Source organism: Brassica napus, chromosome A3, assembly GCF_020379485.1.
Source record: "Brassica napus cultivar Da-Ae chromosome A3, Da-Ae, whole genome shotgun sequence".
Taxonomy (NCBI): domain Eukaryota; kingdom Viridiplantae; phylum Streptophyta; class Magnoliopsida; order Brassicales; family Brassicaceae; genus Brassica; species Brassica napus.
This window is the reverse complement of record NC_063436.1, coordinates 30,279,178-30,299,092: the sequence shown is the minus strand read 5'-3', so window position 1 is coordinate 30,299,092 and position 19,915 is coordinate 30,279,178. Positions and strand designations below refer to the sequence as shown.

The 19,915-nt window shown below is 33.3% G+C and overlaps 4 protein-coding genes across 4 annotated transcripts; all 4 read right to left on the bottom strand.

The window, feature by feature from the left end:
* Positions 1–267: 267 nt before the first annotated feature.
* On the bottom strand, positions 268–1,255 carry LOC111214335 (40S ribosomal protein S29). Its single transcript, XM_022717046.2, has 3 exons — positions 1,057–1,255; positions 527–626; positions 268–400 (listed from the first exon to the last, which is right to left on the bottom strand). The coding sequence occupies exons 1-3, from the start codon at positions 1,116–1,118 to the stop codon at positions 392–394; spliced, it is 171 nt and encodes a 56-aa protein (XP_022572767.1). The 5' UTR covers positions 1,119–1,255; the 3' UTR covers positions 268–391.
* A 4,759-nt stretch (positions 1,256–6,014) lies between these two features.
* Positions 6,015–9,131, bottom strand: LOC106442870. The gene is made up of 7 exons (XM_013884501.2): positions 8,822–9,131; positions 8,130–8,461; positions 7,629–8,027; positions 7,304–7,541; positions 7,143–7,234; positions 6,782–7,079; positions 6,015–6,682 (listed from the first exon to the last, which is right to left on the bottom strand). Exons 1-7 carry the CDS (start codon positions 9,129–9,131, stop codon positions 6,015–6,017), a joined length of 2,337 nt encoding a protein of 778 aa, XP_013739955.2.
* Positions 9,132–9,178: 47 nt separating this feature from the next.
* On the bottom strand, positions 9,179–10,230 carry LOC106442872. The gene is made up of 3 exons (XM_013884502.1): positions 10,054–10,230; positions 9,437–9,955; positions 9,179–9,328 (listed from the first exon to the last, which is right to left on the bottom strand). Exons 1-3 carry the CDS (start codon positions 10,228–10,230, stop codon positions 9,179–9,181), a joined length of 846 nt encoding a protein of 281 aa, XP_013739956.1.
* Positions 10,231–18,322: 8,092 nt separating this feature from the next.
* LOC106444781 lies at positions 18,323–19,229 on the bottom strand. The gene is made up of 2 exons (XM_048777109.1): positions 18,913–19,229; positions 18,323–18,756 (listed from the first exon to the last, which is right to left on the bottom strand). The coding sequence occupies exons 1-2, from the start codon at positions 18,929–18,931 to the stop codon at positions 18,323–18,325; spliced, it is 453 nt and encodes a 150-aa protein (XP_048633066.1). The 5' UTR covers positions 18,932–19,229.
* Positions 19,230–19,915: the final 686 nt, after the last annotated feature.

Genomic DNA, 19,915 nt, shown 5'->3' with positions numbered 1-19,915 from the left:
TCTCTTACGTTTCACTGATTATTAGATTTATTTGTTTGATTTTGATGATGTCGGTGAATGAATTAATTCATTGGTCTCACCATGGTTCACTAGTGTCTTTTAGCGATCAACCAATATTGTAAACTCTGCTTAGTTAGACAGATTATAGTTCTTAAAGAAAGAACGATAAACAAGGTAAAACACACATCAAAAAGTAAAGAGACTCCAATCCACCCGATGATCAAATTGCAGAACCAAAGATTTTGGATGAATGCAAGAAAGCTAAAATGTTCAACAATTCAAATGTATTGCATAAACCATAGAACATTTATAAGATGCATTACAATATTAAAGTCTCAAAAGCTTAAAAGAAAAACAAAATGACTGCAACGGCATCAACAACCCCAGATCTTTAACGGTACTGCAAAGACAAAACCAGAGGAATATTAGTTATTTTTTTAAAGGAAGTTAAGCGAGAGGAAAACAAAAACACAAGCAATTGTATAGAGAAGAGAGCATCTGTTTAGCATCATCAACAAATTTTTACCTTGATGAATCCGATTTCCTTGGCGTTGCTGCGGAAGCACTGTCTACAACAGTTAAGACCATACTTCCTGATTAGCCCATGCGAGTTTCCGCACACACGGCTACACAAATCCAAATCTTTTAGTTAGATCCCTCAATACCATCAACAAATGCTACGATTACAAAACTAGGTTACTCCCACGGAAGCAATCAAGATAACATTTTACAGTTGATCATTCAAGCAAAAGTCTAAATCTTCAGGATAAGGTTACGAAACAGATCAAGATAGATATGCTCCCGACAACGACAACAAGTGTCCACCTTTACACACACATAACTAAACAGAACATCAAAGCTTCATTAAGTCAATCATAACAACTACATAACGAAAACTTCACCACTACCAACAATTAGAAGATCAGATCCATAAAAGGTAAATCAGTCAGGGTAGACAAACATGAATCAGAACATATGGGAGTCAAATCTAATTCTCTAGACTAAACAGATCAAAAAGAATACGAAAAAGAGAGAGGAGATGAACAGAGGCAATACCAGGTGCGGGAACCAGGCCCGTACTTCTTGGGATGAGAGTTCCAAATCGCAGCAAACCCCATGATTTTTTCGAATGCTCAGTCGTGAATAGCTAGAAGACGAGGCGAACGGCGTTTAAAAACACTCGTTGAAGATTTGGAAAACCCTAGATTTCTTAGGCGACGACGCATATAATCAAATGCGAGTGGGCTAAAAAGAAAACCCATTAACTATACTGGGCCAATATGTTAATTATATAGGCCCAGACTGTTATTTGCTTATGCTTGTTTCACTAGAGCTTAGGAAATATTAATATCCAAACAAAACTATATGACGCGGGGAAGATTTCAGTATAGTTGTCAAATTATTTCAGATTGATATTCTATGCGATTGCAAATCTTTCAAATTGTAAAAAAAAAAAAAAAAAACTATCAAAGTAATTAGAAGGAGAAGTTAAGACAAGGACAGAAAATTTATAATCAATAAGGAACGGTAACATTTATGAGCTTTGGTGTCAACTGATTAAAAAAAATATAAATAGACTTTGCTGTTACCTCTATTATATACATGGAACTTTTATAACTTGTGCATGGTTTTGTTCAAGTCTCCAAAAAAAAAAAAAATTCTCCAAATACCATGAGATTGGAATAGAAAATGACTTTTCCCGTTAATTAGCTCTTTTGTAATTCGTTTATTTTTGTTGTGAGCTTTTCGCCTTATCTGTTAACAAGTCTAAACCGTAAATACATTAATTAACAAACATTGAACCAAAGTCAATTATAATTAATATAGGATGAAAAACAAAAGTCAATCGTAATTTACTAAGTTATGAAAACAAAACACTCATCAAAATATATAATTAGTTGGTGAAGAATATCCATTGTAGACTGTATTGTTTTCTGATAGATGCATATTTTATGTATTTGATTAATTTTAGAAATAATATTGTAAAAACTAATCTGTCAAGATCCAAAATAGCTATATGGACATGATTTGTTTTTTCATACTTGTGTCAACTAATCGCGCTAAATGTATCTGCAATGTCACAATCTATCCAAACCCTAACTTCTTGAAAAGTATGCAAAAATTAAGAAATAGTAATTGTTACTGCTCTTTCAAATAAAAACTTTTCACAATTTAGAATATATATGAAAAATGTGTGTATGTTTGTTTTGTATCAGCTCGACCTCTCTGAATATGTTTTCTATTAATTAGTTTCAAATTTTACAAAAGAACTTACTTAAATAGTTGATTAAAGTCATAAGATTTGTGATACAAGAAGTAGAAAATTGGATGACAAAAAAAGAAGAAGTAGAAAGTTGATGTAAACTCATATTTGGGTACTATTTTTCTTATAATGGCACATATTATTGTTATATGTCTGTATATATATGATTATTCTATATGAAATTGGAAATCATTTTATAATTAAAAAAAAAGCTCGGTAGAATCATTATGGAATCTTTTACCAAAAACAAAAGACATAAGTTGTCAGGGTAGTAACATATATTATCTTTGTTGTCAAATGATACGAAAATATAACTAGACTATACTGTTACCTCTGTACATATATGAAACTCTTATAACGTGTGCATAGTTTTATTTAAGTCTTCCATATACCTGGAGATGGAAAATGAAAATGGCTTCCCGTTAACCATTTTGTAATTCGATTTTTTAATATTGTTGAATATATCATTTGATAAAAAATCTATACATATATAATTTTCTACTAAGCTGTTTTAAAATACAAATGTATTTATTATACCTTGAACCAAAAGTCAATTCTAATTTAATAGGAGATGAAAACAAAAGTCAATTCTAATCTAACAGGTTAAGAAAACACTATATCAAAATATAGAATTAGTTGGTGAAGAATATCCAATGTAAACCATATTAATTTTTTGATAGATGCATGTTTCTATGTATTTGATTAGTTTCAAAAATTTAACTCATACTATATAAATAAATAGCCTGTCAATATGTAACTGGACATGAAAAGAAAAATATAATACTTGTGTCAAATAACCACATTAAATGTATCTGGAATGTCATAATCTATTCAAAACTTAACTTCTTGGATAGTTATGTCAAAGAAAAATATATTACTGCTCTTTCAAATAAAATTCTTTTCTGTTTAGTCTTCTGAAGAAATGAAAATTCTTGAGCGTTTGATTTTTGTATTAGAGTCACCCTTCTCAGTATTTTATCTACTAATTTTAGATTTTTTTTTTTTGAATAACCGGGAGAGTATATACGTGTCTTAGACCTGACTAATCTCTCTAGGATGCAACAGTTCTCTAGGATGCAACAGTTGGTAATACCGAAACATGACGTAAATCCGCATTTTCAATGATAATCGAACTAGAAGCATAATGAAACCAACTCTAAACACTAAATCACTAGTCCACCGTTGGTAACTAATTTTAGATACTCCAAAACAAGATTACTCAAAGAGTCCATCAAAATCATGAGATTTGTGAAACACACGAAGTAGCAAAATGATGATGCCATGAATCATGATCATTAAGATCATTTCTTGTTTGTTTGCTATAGTATCTCGTGGCATAACTTGTAACGAGAATGAACAACGAAACAATAGACTTATTTACTTAGCACTTTAGCAGTGTTTATTTGCAAAGAATACAACTCAAAGATATCTAAGAAATATGCACATGTAACACATCCATAATATGAAGAGAACTCAATTATTATTCGTAAAGGTTGCAAATAATTATTTCTAAAAATTATTGTATGTATATCTTTATCTTGAAAGTAGATGTTGGAAATACTATTGTATGTATCTTTTTCTTTAACACTGTATTGTAAGTATCTCTATAGTTTATTATATTCAAATAACTTGTTACGTCGGTTAAATTTCGTTACATTTGAATCAAATGACAAAATAATGGTGGATCGGATTATGTTTGAAAATAATAGGATATAAATAAATTTCATATTGCATTAGAGTAGACGAAGTCTATTTATACAAAAGTACACCACAGAGTTGTATAATAAGAATGAGACCTAGCTAGAGATGCAACCTGCTTTCAATTTATACAAAAGCATTTTGATCCAAAATAAACATAAAAATTATACAAACCATATATTCGTCAAAACTCCGACACCTCAGATATTTTAGACTAAGAAAATTCATTTCTTATAAACACTGTTTAATATGATTACAATAAACCTTTAATTTTGAGAAAGGATATAATCAGTTTTCGATTGTGTGACTAGCCATGGACGATTGGATCTCAGTTCCGGCCATCAAATGATACGGGCAAAATCACTTAAATATATAGAAATTGCATATATATTGACTACATTAGAAAAAGTTAGTAGGTCATATTCTTCTAGTCTTTGATTTGATCAAAATCTGTTCTATTGTATATTTCATTTCTTATATCCATTAAAAAATGTTTGTGTTATTTGTTTTTTTTTCTTGGTAGGATGCAGGGGAAAAGGTCCCCTACTTTTATTAATAAATCAAAACAAACTACAGGTAAATTTGCCGAGTCCTCACAACCTCGTTCAAATCCTCCAACAGAATAGGAGCAACATGCTCCGGAACAGAATCAAAGAAATGTAATCCAAACTGTAAAGAAAACGCATAGTTAGCTAACCCATCTGCTAGACGATTAGCCTCCCTATACACATGTGAAATGTTGACTATCCAGTCTCTTGATACGAAGCCATAGCACAAACGTATTAGGAAGGACAAGGGATGAGAATCATGAATCTCTGTCTTAAGAAAATCCACCACACTCTTCGAGACTACCTCCACCTCAAGCTTGTGAATACCGTTATCCCATTCTATGCACAAGCCGTAGTATACACCCCACAATTCTGCCAATGGAGCTGAACAGATACAGATATTTAGCGCAAAGCCTCTTATCCATCGTCCCTGTTCGTCCCGTAAAGCTCCACCTGCCGTAGCTAGCCGGGATTCCCTCTAGAAGCTCCATCAGTGTTCAACTTTACCCATCCATTTTCCGGTATATACCATATGATTTGCCTTTCAACATGTACTCTAATGGCCGACTGCTCTCTTACTTTTTTGTTCGCTTTTATCACTTCCTGAGCCTTATCCTTCACAAACCTCACCCTGTCTCGGCACTTCCCTATCTCCCCAAAGACATAACCGCATCGCCATTTCCAGCACCACCACACTGTCAACGCAAATAAAGAGGGCCATTGGTCTCCGTTCGCTGACTTGTCATGTGCGAGATTTTCATATAACCATCCAAATAAGGTTTGGTTAAAAAATCTATGTTGTCTACTTGGGATCACAAGTTTCCTCCATAGTCCTACAGCCGCCGGACAGTCGCGAAGAACATGGAGAATGGTCTCATCACCAGCTTTGCATAGCGGACATATACCATTATCGCTTATGTGTCATCTTTTACGCTCCATATTCGTCATGATAACTTGATGAGTTACCATTCTGGTGCCGTAACACGCCACACTCGACTGTATAGTTCCTCCATGTTTGGTCTCGAAGCTGCGTCTCTGGTTAAGAATGCGTACGCAGATTTTACAGAGAATAGTCCATCTTTAGCTTCTCCCCATGACATTCTATCCTGAGCTCCAGTCACATCATCGATCACCAAGGAGGCTAACCGAAGCCGGTTCTGCAACGATGTATACGGCTCAATCTGTTGAAGTGTCCACCCAATACCTTGTTGCCATAAGTCTCGAGTTTTCGCTTCCACTAACTCCTCCGGTATATCTACCAAACTTAAAGCATCCAATGGTTCATTCAGCAACCACCTATCTCTCCAGAACCGAACTTTTCGACCATCTCCCAGTATCCAACTCACTCCTGGAGCCACAACCTCTCGAATTCCCATCACCAAACTTCTCCAAGTTGGCGACCACCTCCCCTGAGGTACCAACCAAGAAGCGTCGTCAATCTCTCCCACACGGAACTTTTTACGTAAGATATTCACCCATAAGCCATCCTTTGTATTCAGCATTCTTCATCCAAGTTTAGCTAGTAGAGCAACATTCATCTCCTTAGCTAACCGTATACAAAGCCCACCTTCCCTCTTCGGTTTACAGATTCTCTCCCAAGACACTAAATGCTGTTTGCGCGTCCCATCTGTACTGCCCCAAATGAAAGACCTGGCAATCTTATTCAGTTGATTCAAACTCGATGCGGGTAGGGCTATCGTGCTCATGGTATGAACCGGGAGTGATGATAGAACTGATTTCGTAAGGGTTATTCTCCCCGCTAAGCTCAAGAATCTCCTCTTCCATCCAACCAGTTTAGACGAAACTTTCTCAATCACTGCGCCAAAAGTTTCTTTATTAATCATTTTCTGCAGAACAGGCATACCCAAGTACTTCCCCAAGTCCTTAGTACCTTTAATCCCACTTTCATGGCTTATAGCGCTGGCAAGATCACTGTGCACATTCTCAGAGTAATAATTTAGTGAATTTTCCAAACTGACTTTCTGTCCAGACGCTCCACAGAGGCTCTCCAAGACCTTACGTATGACCCGAATCTGTGCTATGGACGCCTCAGCAAACAAAATCAAGTCATCCGCAAAGCAAATATGCGACAGAGATGGTCCTCCTCTAGACAGCCTGATCGGTTTCCATTCCTTTTTAGCAACCGAGGATTCGATCTGGTGACACAATCTCTCTATACATAACACAAACAGATACGGGGACAAAGGATCTCCATGTCGAAGTCCCCGCTGTGGTGTAAAAGCTTATGTTCTCTCTCCATTCCACAGCAAACTCATCCCAGGATTCATCACACACTCCATGATCCATTTAATCCATACTTGTGGTAACTTCGCTGCATACAAAGTATCCTCCAAGAAGTCCCATCGGATTCTATCATAAGCTTTCTCTAGGTCCAGTTTGAGAAGCATCCATCCTTTCCTACCCTTTTTCCTTCGCATCGAGTGAACCGCCTCCTGGACCACCACAATATTGTCCGTGCTCAGCCTGCCCGGAATGAAGCTAGCTTGTGCCGGTCCAATTAACATTGGCATTAGTCTCTTCAGCCTCAACACCATTGCCTTTGTTATTATCTTAAACAAGACATTACATAAGCTTATAGGACGAAACTGCATAATCTTTTCTGGCTTGAGAACCTTCGGTATTAGGACCACCATTGCATCATTCATCCCCTCCGTGAGCTTTCCAGATTCAAAAAACTCCAGCCCAAACCGAGCTACAGATTCCCCTACCACATCCCATGAGTCCTGGTAAAAGACAGGTTGAAACCCATCCGGTCATGGAGCTTTATATTTACCCATTGATCTAGCTGAAACCTCCATATCAGCCGCCGAGAATGGTTTCATCAAATACTCCAGCTCATCACTCTTAAAATCCTTAAAGCCCTGCTGTGGCAATTTGTCGGTATTCATTAATATGTCCTGCGTTGAGTATAACCTCTTATAATAATCCATTGCTAACTTCTCCAATTCTTCCGACTGTTCTACCCATTTACCACTTTCACCTTTCAACATCTCAATCCTGTTTCTCTTCCGCTTGACAATAGTAGTTGTGTGATAGAACTTTGTATTTCTATCTCTGAGAACTATCCATTTCTCTCACGATTTCTGGTACCAAAGCACCTCCTCTTGTTCAAGAACAATGTCGAACTCTTTTTGTAAAACCGCCTCCCTTGCTATCAGCACATCATTTGGGTTGCTCTCCAGTTCCTCCTGAATCTCTTTAATCTCACCAAGTAGCTTCTCTTTTCTCATACTAACATCCCCGAAAATCTCTTTATTCCATTTCTTGAGTTTCTCCTTCAAGGATACCAGAGCCTCAGGAGTACTCATCTCCCCATTCCATGATGATACGAGCAGCTCCTTAAACCAATCATGTTTGAGCCATGCCGCTTCGAACCTAAACGGTCTCCTTCTTGGATTCGCTTTCCGTACCGGCTCCAACTGAACATAGAGCGGTGTGTGATCCGAAGCTAAGAAAGGAAGATGGGAAACCACAGCCTCCTGCCATCTTACTCGCGCCTGGGCATTACACAACACCCTATCAAGACATTTTGCCACGAAGTTGCGCGTGTCTTTTCCTCATCTCCAGGTAAACATACTTCTTTTAAATCCCATATCCACCAAGGCTGAATCGTTGATCCATTCCCCAAACGCCAGCGATTCCGGAGAGAGTCTACCATTACCGCATGTTCTCTCGTCCAGCCTCACTATAGTATTAAAGTCTCCACCTACTAAGACCGGCTCATCAATATTCTCTAACACAGCTTTCAATTGGCCCCAAAGGCCACTCCTGCGACTGACCGTAGGCGCCGCGTAAACCGCGATAATGTGCATCAGCTCTGTTCCGAACACCACCCTCGCATGAATATACTGATCAGATGAGCCCAATACTGTGATTGCACAAGCCTGATCCCTCCACAAAAGCCATATTCCCCCACTCTGCCCAAAAGAATCTATACAAAAGGAGTTATCAAACCTCAAACTTTGACAAATTCTCATCGCCTTATCGCCCCCCGCATGCGTTTCAAAGAATGCAAGAATATCAGTATTGAACTTCTTCAATATATACCGAATAGAACGTCGAAAATTGGGTTTATTCGCCCCCCGGCAATTCCAAAATAAGCAATTCATCGTCATAAAAATCACAGTCTCAACACGAATTACCGGGGCGTCCCGTCATTCAAGGGATGCCACCCTCTCCTCCTCCTCGGAAGTTGTCTGTATATCAGCTATGCCTTGTTCTGTCTCACTGATACTACTTTACATCGGATTTTCTAATTCCTCATCGCGCAATTGAAGGCGCGCAGGCATACATCTCCCGTCCTCTACCCTGTCTCTGAGGACTCCACCAGATCTCCTAGCCTCACTATTTTTCACTCTCAGTCTCTTCCCAGACTCCGATAAGCTTATCTCTCCCTTAGTCGGACCAAACACCAATCCTCTAATCGGCCTATTATTTAATTTTTTAAGTCTTCCCCTAGCTGACTCCACCATTTTCTTGTTCCCAGGCCCTCTTTCTCTAGTCCATGTTTGCGATGTGGGCGGTAAACCAGCCTTACTACCGAAAGTCATGACTGCCTTCTCCTGCAAGGCTCCCTTTCCCTTACTGTTCTGAACATTCATATTCAGATTCTCCTTATTCTCCTGTCGAGAAGTCCCATCCTCTCTTACTACATCATCGTCGCAGCTTCCTTTCTGCTCGGATTCCCACGGTTATTCTTGCTCATCTCCACATTCGATTTCCTTTCCGTACCTGTCGTATGCTGAGATAAACTAGATGCTCCTTTACGCGAACCCTTTGCCATTATGAAACCTTCCTCCTGCATTTGTGGATCTTGCAAGTTCGCTGTCTCAACCGGTCATGTTGCCACTGTTTGCGTTATTTGACTCGCGACACGTTCCGCCAACATACGTGGACAAACATGTACCAAGTGTCCATAGATACCACACCTTGGAAATATCTCAGACAACCCCTCATAGGCTACATAATATCTCTCACCATTGATTAGAACCGTCCCTTTCAATGGTTTAGTTAGATTTACTTCCATGCACACCCTAGCAAACCGAGCTCTTTCAAAATTTAACGTCGTCGAGTCCACTCGTATTGGCTTGCCCAACCCCTTGGCAATCCCCATAAGAATCGATCGATGATAAAAGTTCACTGGTATATTCGTCAATCTGATCCACACTGGTGTTGTTACGATATCATCTCGTAGTGGGTCGAAATCTGGCGACCAGGCCATAACCATGAGATAACTACCAAACGCTCTCCATGGTCCTCCTGTCAGTGCCGCTAGATATTCCTCTTCTTTCTCAAATCTGACCATAAAGAATTGTCGAGGTAAGTCCATCACGTACATAGCACCCTTTGGATTCCATAACTCCCTTAACTTCCTGTTCAAGGCAACGATCGGAACATTCCTTCCCAAAACCCTAACGATCATACACTGCTTCCACATTCCATTCATCGCTTCCAAAACCTCGTTCTCGATCGTAATTAATGGCTCTCCGTCTTCTCCATTCGGAAATTCTACCGAATCAAAACCTCCGGGACTGGCATCCCTCCCTTAGCCGTCTCCACCACCTTTGCTACCCATGAGGTTAGCTTATCTGGCGGATCTCCTGGTGGTCTCCCTCTCTCCCCCACATCCATCATGGTTGCGTCCAGATCATCCGTACCCAAAACCCTCGTATCACCAATCGCCAAAACCCTAGTTTCCATCAGTTTTGTTCATTGGTCGCGTTTTGTTAATGTTTGTGTTATTTGTTGTTTAGGACATATCCAACTCCACTATATTTTCTCTTCTAAATAGAGTTTAGAGTAAAAATGCTCCAATAATATTCTATTTTTTACTCTATAGTGTAAACCTATTTTTTACTCTATATATAGAGTAATTTTTTTATTTTTGTTTATCATTTTATTTTGTATTCTAAAATATAGTACCATTGGAACAACATCCAATTCTATTATAAAGTTACTCTATTTTAGAGAAAAAAATTTATATACGATCTTATCTATCTTATTAAAACTCAAGTACAAAATTGGAGTGTTTGGAGACTTGAATAGGATTATTAAAAAAATTTGGAGTGTTTGGAAACATGAATTGTAGTCTTTAAAAAAAAAATTTTTGTTTGGAAACAACGATAGTAGTATTAAGGAAAAAAGTAATGGGTTTATGTTATTAAGAAAAATTAAAAGTCCTTCATATTATAAGAAACTATCTATCTGAGCCAGATTTAAAATATACGAAAACTGGTCAATTTAATTGCCTAAAACTTTTTCTTTTCTAAACTAACCATAAAACAAAATTTAAAATTTATACACATATTTCAAATCAAAATAATAATTTAAAGTTGATTTATATCAAAAATTGATTAAAAATAATACATATATTCAAAAATGGATTTTTACTAAACTATTTTTCAATAACCATTATAAAAAAATGTTGTCAATATATATAATAAAAATACAATACAAAGCCCAATTTGAAATACCAACTCAAATTATGGTTTTTATATTTCATATTAAGTTTTAAAAATATAGTATATGTAATTATTTATATGATGGTACGTATAAAATACTATTAATTATATGATTACTTATATGATGGTATGTATAAAATACGATTAATTATATGATGACAGTATACGATATATAATAATGAATAGGGATGGGATTTTGGGCACCCATACGGGTTTAGTTTTGATCGGTTTGTGTTTCGGATTTTCGGGGTCAAAGATTTAAGTCCTGTTAGGATGTTTCTAAATTTTGGTTTGAGTTTGATTCGGATATTTGCGGGTTTGGTTCGCGTTTGGATAACCCATTTAAATTATTTTTAAAGTTTTAAATCATTATCTATTTTAAATTTCTCAAAATCTATAAATAAAATAATATATTACCTATAAATTTGAGTAACATATGTCAGAATACCTAAGCTTAACATATCAATTGGCTTGATTTAAAATTTTGGATACGGAATCAATAATTATTTTAAGTATTTTTGGTGATTTGAGTATACTTTAACTATTGCAGATATTTACTTTTGACTATCTATATATATATTTTCAAGTATTTAAACCAATTTAAAAGTATAATTCTTAATGTCTTATATACGTTAAATCTAAAAATAATTAATATATATATAAGTATATAAATCTATTTTTAGATAAATTCGGGTACCCGAATACTTTGGTTCGGATCAAATTTGGTTCTCTAAATAACAAAATTTTGAATAATTCGAATATTTAATCAATTTATGTTCAAGGATTGGTACTATATTTTCGGATCGGTATCGGTTATGTTCCTTGGATTCATTTTGTAAAACCCTAATAATTACATGAAAAACAAATATCAACATATTTTTCAAAATATACACCCGCGCGTCTGCACGGATCAAAATCTAGTAAACTATTGTTTTGATACATTTTTTGTCCTACATCAATCAATGCACCAAACGTCGAAATTTAATAGAAGAGAAAAGACGAATGCACGAGGCGGACGCAAACCGTAGCAAAATTTTTATATGATATTAAAGATTCTAGTAATAATCGTATGGTTTAGTATAATCAAATCAGAAAGCCATATTGAAAGAAGAGAAGAGTAATATTAGATGGTCTTATAATGCCAATAGTTATATAGATAAACGCATAAAGACATTCTCTTCAACTACCAATCGTCAGCCAAATCAAATTTATTTAGGTACATCAAATAATTGCTCTTTATAATACTAGAGTTATGATCAAATTTCATAGTTGTTATAGAAAACATTAAACACGTATGATTCCGATATATAATATGCTAAACATTTTTACCAAAAAATATAATATGCTAAACACTTAAACAGAGATATAAGTTCGTACGTACGTGTATATATGTATATTTAAAACAATTGAAATGATCGTATATAAAATATTTTGATTAAAGACAAAAATATAAGTATACTGCATTAGTTTAAAATATTTAAAAATGTATATATTTTATATAATATAATATAATATAATATAATATAATATATGTTTTATTGGTAAGTATATTAATAGAATATTTTTATAGCTAAAATAAAAGAGAAAAAGACTAGAATAGCACTAAACCAAGTTTTTGTTCCCAAAGTAGCACTCAAGGCTCAAAGTCACAAAAATAGGTTTCATTAAAGAGGTAATGTACACTTATACCCCTAGGGTTAATTAATCCAAACCTTAGGGTTTAGAGTTAAGGGGTGGGGTTTTGGAATTAGGGTTTAAAATTTTATAAATAATAAATAATAAAATAAAAAATAAAAATTTTAAAAACAGTTTCAAAAAGTATTTTTTAATTATAAAAATAAAATCTGAAAAAAAAAATAAAAAAAAAAATTTGAAATTTTTTTTTAAAAAATTATAAAAATTTCGAATCTGAAAACATATAATCTGAAACTATTAAAAAAATTTTTTTATTTTTTTATTTTTATTTATTTTTATTTATTTTTATTTTTTTTATTTTTATTTATTTTAGTTTGTTTATTTAATTTTAAACCAAGGGTATTATAGATATTTTACCCTTTAATGAATGTCATTTTTGTGACTTTTTCCTTCTAGTGCTATTTTTGAGACATAAACTTCAAAAGGTGCTATTATTGACAATTGCCCAAAATAAAATTATATTTAATATTTTAGTCAATAAGAACAAAAAAAATATTTTTTCATCTAAATCACGTATGCAATAGTAAAACTCGTTAATTTATGTAATTCTTTACTTAAAAACAAAAAAAGTTTAAACTACAAAACTAACCACAGTAACTATACTCATCTTTACGTTATTGGGCCAAATTAATAATTATTCTATTGATCTTTTTCCTAGGGGCATTTCTATCTCCACTATATTTTTTTTCTCTAAAATGGAGTAAAAGTGAATATGAAGTAAGGAATGCTCCAACCCAATTTCATATTTCACTCCATAATAAATTTACTCTATAAATAGAGTAATTTATTTTTGTTTGTTCATCACTCTGTTATGGAGTGGAAAATGGAATAGGGTTGGAGCAATTTTATTCTATTTTTATTTTTACTCCATTTTAGAAGAAAAAATAGAGTTTTACATTGGAAATGCTCTAAGAGCATAATTATTTACTGACCAAATAAAAATATATAAGCTTGTGGTCTCTGGTCTATATATTTAAAGATATGTCTTACCTTTTTAAAATACTAGTTTATTTAGTATCAATTAATATTTTGAAAAATTAAAACATTTGAATCAAACTTCTAACTTTTGAATCTAAATGTTGTTTTTTTGGCTCAGAAACGAAAAAGTGGGTGCATAATGAAAAACTTTAGTTGACGCAAAAAAAAAAATCAATAACAACTAAATTAATAATTTTTAAAATAACTGAGGGCACTTGCCCCCACCCTGTGAACAGTAGATCCGAGGGCGTCAGTTACTTTTTAAACCGGTAAGATCAGAAGAAAAAGTCACGAATTTCTTATAAAAATTTAATTTAAGTGTTAAACTCTAAACACATTCGCTAGGAATTTAATATGAATAAATGATGCTGAGGAATATCCGACACACGTTGCACCTTGATCTCTAATTGTGTTTCGTAGGAATTTTTTCATTTACCTCATTAATATCGCACAGTTTTCACCAATGTCACCGTATTACTAACTTCTTCAACAAAATACTTCAGGAAGAAGTCGGATCTTCTTATAATTTAAGTGAATTATGGTGGCCTTTACTTGGTTCCTCAATTGACTTGGTAATTTTTGGTCAAATAGTGAGGGCCGATCCTGAAATTTTGGGGGTCTAAGATGATTTTACAAAGATTTCAATAATTTGGGAGCTTAATTTTTTTTTAAAAAAAAATTTGGAAGCTTATGTATATATAAATTTATTAAAAAAAATTTGGAAACCCAAATCGAATGTTTCGTTAGGCTTAGCCAGGACCGGCCCTGCAAATACTAGATGATGAGTTAGGTTCATATTTCAGTATCTGTCATTAAAGTATTAAACTGTTAAATATGTACTTCATTTGTGGTAAAAGTAGAATTATCCACTTTATTTAGGAGAGAAGGGAGTAATTCAATTTTATCTATATAACTAAAAGAGAAGTACTATTAAAAATACCCCTTAATTTTTAAATTTAATTACACTTTCATGTTACTAAGAATTAAATTCAATTCTCTATTTTAATGCTTGTTTTTTTCAGTTAGATTAATGTTGTTTCCTTAAATAAATTTGAGTTAAATGTAATTAAATCAACTTTAAGGTATACCTATATTAGCAAACTCTTGAAACAAATATTAACAAACTATTGAAACAACCTAAACTATGAAAACAATTTAAAAGTTAGCTTCTACGCTTTTGGTCTTATAATACGTATACATTACCGTATATAAACAAAATAAATATTTATTACTATAACTTACCAATAAAATATTTCGCATATATATTAGAGGTGATTCACTTATGTTTTAACCTTCCTTATTATATACTTTTCGGAATATTATCATCAATTTTTTTTAATAAAAAAAGAAATATTCCAGCAATATCAACTTCATATTTTGCAAAATAAAATTAACTTTATTCTCATGATTTAGTTAAAATAGACGGGTCAATTTACATCCCGTCCAATTGGGTTCTTAGAATAGTTGTAACTCATTTTCAGTTTGATCCAAATGCATAATATACTAATAATACATATCAATTATACAATTAAATATGAAATAAATGTCAATATAAATTTGATCTAACATAGTATATTAATATATAAATATATATCAAATCTTGTTGTATAGTTACATAACTGCTCCAACACACATTTTAAAAATATATACATAACACGAAACAATAACAGTAACAAAATATATGATATACAATTGTTACATAAACACCTGTGCGGTCGCACGGATCAAGCTCTAGTAAGTAATTATAATAAACTTTTTGAACTATTGGAAAAGGCAAAAAAAATTTTGTAAATAGGATTCTTATTTCATTCATGAAATCGTTTTCTGGAATTAATATCAATAAAATATTACTAATACTAAAAGAAAAAAAAGGTTTAATATTACAAAATAGCGTACATGTTAACTGAAACGACAATTTTGTGACGAATAAGAAAACTGGTCGTTTGGCTATTTTAAATTTTAAGGAGGCATCATATTGCCAGCTACCTACCCAACAAAGAAATTATTGAAATATTTAATAAATCATAATAAAACCCTTATGATCTTCGATGGTGTTTGGTCGTGCGTGCAAGGATTGCTTATAAAAGTAATCTCTGGGTAAATAGTTCAAGCAAATATAATTTTTAATGTAATTTAATCTGATCTGATTACCCAATTGGGTCTTTCGAGCTGTGCACGGATTTTATTCTACAGAATATCCAGAATAAACCGGATACATTTGTGCAAACTATTATACTGTGTATTGAATGATATTGGATGACACAGGTACACTAATCTTTAATGTGTATGGATCATTTTGTGAATCTCTGTCAGTTTTTTTTTTTTTTTTTTTTTGATTAACCTGGGGTATCCCAAGCCCATGGAGAAGTCCAGACTAATCCCCAAGGAGAGGTGCAGCCCACGGATAGACCCTCTCTCCGGGTATCTCTGTCAGTTTCTTCCTACTTTATATTCCTTTTAGGGTTGCATTTCCTACTTTTTTTTAGTCCATCATGCATCAAATGATCAAAATATGTATATTTGACTTTATATATTCCTTAAGTTCGAACATATTACTAATGTTCGGAAGTTATAATAAAGTTCTACATTGTCTCTTAAAATTTCGTTTAAGCAAATTATTAGCCGTCTTGCTTCAGCCGAAGACACATTTAATTGTTATAAACTATACTAGGTTAAGATCCGCGCCTTGCACGGAATAAATATTATATTATTTTTAAGTATTAAATATTGTTTACATATTATGAAATAATAAATATATATTGAGTAATTAAAAATTTAGTAATTATTACGTATATAATTAAATTGGTACACATATTTAAATAAATTTTATTTATCCAGATAAACACTTTTTCTATTTTATATGTTATAAAATTAAGTTTAAATGATATTAACATAGATATATAGTACATTTTTAATATTGACATCTGTTAAAAAATATTTTATACTCACATTATTTTTGATTGTTTGTATTTTTTTATAACAAAAGTTTTAAATAAATGATAATAATAAAAAATTTATGGGATGTTTAATAATTAATTTTAGTAACTATTACGTATATAATTTATGTCTAAACTAACCATAAATTAATCATAAATGTTCTTCATTGTTTCCTTAAATAAAAATCACGTAATTACCTAATGTGACTAAAGTATATATGACAATTAATGATTTTGAATAATAAAGATTTGATAAAAATCAGTCTGTTCTCTATCATTTTTAATTCATTTTAAAATAAATTAAACAACCACATTAACTATATAATAAAATTTAGATTTTTTCATATATGTTATATTTTGAATTTTAAAAAACGAATATAAATGACTAAAGTTGCTAATATGTTTATTGCTAAAATTTATTTGTAGTTTTTTCAATATCTCTAAAAATATGCAGTAAAAATGTGATTGTATTTTATAAATTATATTATATAAGTAAAATATAATTTATTCATTTTCCTGTAATTGTAAGATATTATAGTAAACTAAATATATGAAAAACAAATTTCATTAATAATAATAATAAATTATTTTTTTGTCAATTAAACCTATATACCTTTATGTTACTTAATTATTTTGTGTAATCATCTAAGAAAATATATAGATATATATAAAAAATTCAATTACTTTGAAAATATATATTTGTATCGTGTAAAATTATGTTTTAAAAGAAAAATATTTATTTTTCTAATATCAAGATCATTTGTGTGACCTTTTGTTTTTATGAAATCACATTATATTTTTTTTTTGAAACACTAAATCACATTATATATAAATATATTTTTTTCATCTAAGAAGATATAGATAAAAAAAAGTATTTTATTACTTCAAAAGTATATTTTTTTTACTTAAAGATATTTTTTTAATGAAATATTACTATTTTGTGAACTTTCCTTTTTTTTATGAAATCATATTATATATACATATATATTTCGTTTTAATTTTTTTTTTAAAGTTTATAAATGTTTCTTTTTATTTCTATTGTTATTTGGAAAATTTTAAAAAGTAAATAATAATATTTATGTATTTTTTTCATTAAGGATATCATACTAATTAACCATATCGTGAGAGTTAATGTGAGCGCGACACCTAGGAAAGTGATTTTTCAAATAATATTATAGAGATATTTAGCTCTTAAATGTTCAGATTTGGCAGTCACAGAAAAGTTTATTTAGCCTCTTTGGTGATTCTTGCATACTCTTAGAAGGTTAATTATGATAAAAGAGTTTTATTACAAGGATATTAGCGTTTATAGCTTTCCTAGGAATATCTTAGTATTTTCTTAGGGTTTTAAGAAACAAATTAACTTTCGCTTTTTACTAAAAAACACTTTGGCAGATGTCTAAATTCTGCTTTAGCTAGGGAGCGTTTTCTTATGTCTGGAATTATGATGACGAAATTTGTTTGGATTTTTTTTTGTCAACAATTTATTTGCGTATAAGAGGAGATATTAACTGAGAAAGTGTTTTTGTTGTAAAAAAGAAAACAAACGGAGAGAGTGTTTATAATATGGCTTATGATCTTATGGAATTTCCACGCGCACGATCTGCCGTCTAGTGGTTGGCGCAACCTAATCAATTATTACTTAATAGTGTTAAATCATATAACTCAATTTCATTACTCTTTCTCTTTTAAAACAGGATTATGATACAAAAACTGTCACGTTCAATAACCAGGTCTCTGATTCTCCACTTCACATCTATTCTCTCCTTCGCTCATAAAGCCTTCTCTTTCTGCAAAGTTACTATCCCTCGCCCTCATCTCCTCCATGACTGCGACGTCCCACCATTTCCACACATGGCATTCTCCATCATCCATGTGCTCGCAGGTGTAGTATCTCCTCCCTGGATCAAGCCTAGTATATGATGTAGCTAACTTTGGTGCACCACCACAGTAGCAAACCTGGGGGAATCCAAACTCCACCTCCGGTTGTGGAGGGTACTGCGGAGGGTACTGAGCCGTGTCACCATATTGCAAGCTCAACTCTTCCTGGTCACGACGGATGAGGTCTTCCGTCTCGCTGTACTCAGATGTCTCTCCACCATACTCTGCAGAATCTGAAGGTTGGCTGTAACTATATATCCCCATTTTAAATAAACCTGCAAAAACATTTATTTCATTAGTACATTATACATAACACAAGTCATCACCAAACAATAATTTAAGGAAACATTTTCATTACTCCGAAGCAGAAATACATTAGACATGGAAGCAGAAAAAACAGAATTTAAAAACAGAATTCAAGAAACAGATACATAATAAATGCGATAACATTTTCAGAAATACAGAGCGAGCAGCTTGTTCTTCACAACTTCCTCAGGCTCGCTTAGTGGTCCTGGCTTGGCTAGGAGTGTGTCCAGAATGGCAAGCTTTGACAATCTCTCCTTCAGCAGGAGATCATCCTTCTTCAACTCCATGACAGTCGTAAAATCAGCCATAGATTTTATTCCTTGAGTATTATTCTTTCTAGCTTTAGCTGCCTTGCTACCCTCTGGACGCACCTCTTCATCACCAACAGTAGTGTTAGATGTTTGCGAACCAAACTCTCCAGCGTGACAGTCAGTCAGTGACAAACCAATCAATTAGTTTATATGATTCCTCTAAATCTTTCGCTAGAACAGACATAGAATATTAACAGAGATAGAAGACAAACCTTGTAGCGTTTCGATTCGGAGGACGACGGCGAGATCCTTCTGGATTGGGTGAGAATAGATGACGGCCTCCGAAATCTACCGTCGAGTGAGAGAGATTAGTGAGACTATGCACACCGAGATCAATCACCACGCATGCAAAAAGCCATCAAACCAAAAAAAAGATTAGATCGACAATCTCACTGATTATGAAACCAAAAAAAACCCATCAGAGAAGAAGGACGAACCTGCTGAAGATTCGATGCGGGGTTTGAGCTTTCGATCGGTGTGGTAAGCGACGCCGCTTCACTGGTCGAGAAATCGCCTTCTCCAGAGACAGAGAGAGAGAGAGAGAAGAGGGAGACGAAGAAAATGGATCGAGACGGAACGACCTCTTCTCTCTACCGCTTCCAACTTCCTATTACCGCTTGCCACGTGACACAAGCACTGCGCCCACAAACTTCTTACCTAAAAAACGATTCTATTAATATTCCCCATTTTTGATTTAAATTTTAACTCGAATTGGGCTAAGCATCGAGGCTTAGAAGCCCGATAATGTTGCTCTAAGCCACAGAAGACTTCGACTCTTATTTAAATAAGAACTTATAATAATTGAAATTTTACAAGA

Bases quoted from the DNA above. Each gene is read 5' to 3' on its own strand.
- LOC106442870 (XM_013884501.2), bottom strand. From the start codon at position 9,131: ATGAATGTTCAGAACAGTAAGGGAAAGGGAGCCTTGCAGGAGAAGGCA. The intron at 7,235-7,303 runs GTAAATATAAAG...GGGATGTGGTAG, and splicing joins GGTTTCAGCTAGATCAATGG to GGGAATCTGTAGCTCGGTTT. The intron at 6,683-6,781 runs GTTTGCTGTGGA...TGTTATGTATAG, and splicing joins TGTGATGAATCCTGGGATGA to AGAGATTGTGTCACCAGATC.
- LOC106442872 (XM_013884502.1), bottom strand. From the start codon at position 10,230: ATGGAAACTAGGGTTTTGGCGATTGGTGATACGAGGGTTTTGGGTACG. The intron at 9,956-10,053 runs GTTTTGATTCGG...ATGTGGAAGCAG, and splicing joins GAGGGATGCCAGTCCCGGAG to TGTATGATCGTTAGGGTTTT. The intron at 9,329-9,436 runs GTACATGTTTGT...CCACAAATGCAG, and splicing joins GTGGTATCTATGGACACTTG to GAGGAAGGTTTCATAATGGC.
- LOC111214335 (XM_022717046.2), bottom strand. From the start codon at position 1,118: ATGGGGTTTGCTGCGATTTGGAACTCTCATCCCAAGAAGTACGGGCCT. The intron at 627-1,056 runs GTATTGCCTCTG...GGATTTGTGTAG, and splicing joins GGGCCTGGTTCCCGCACCTG to CCGTGTGTGCGGAAACTCGC.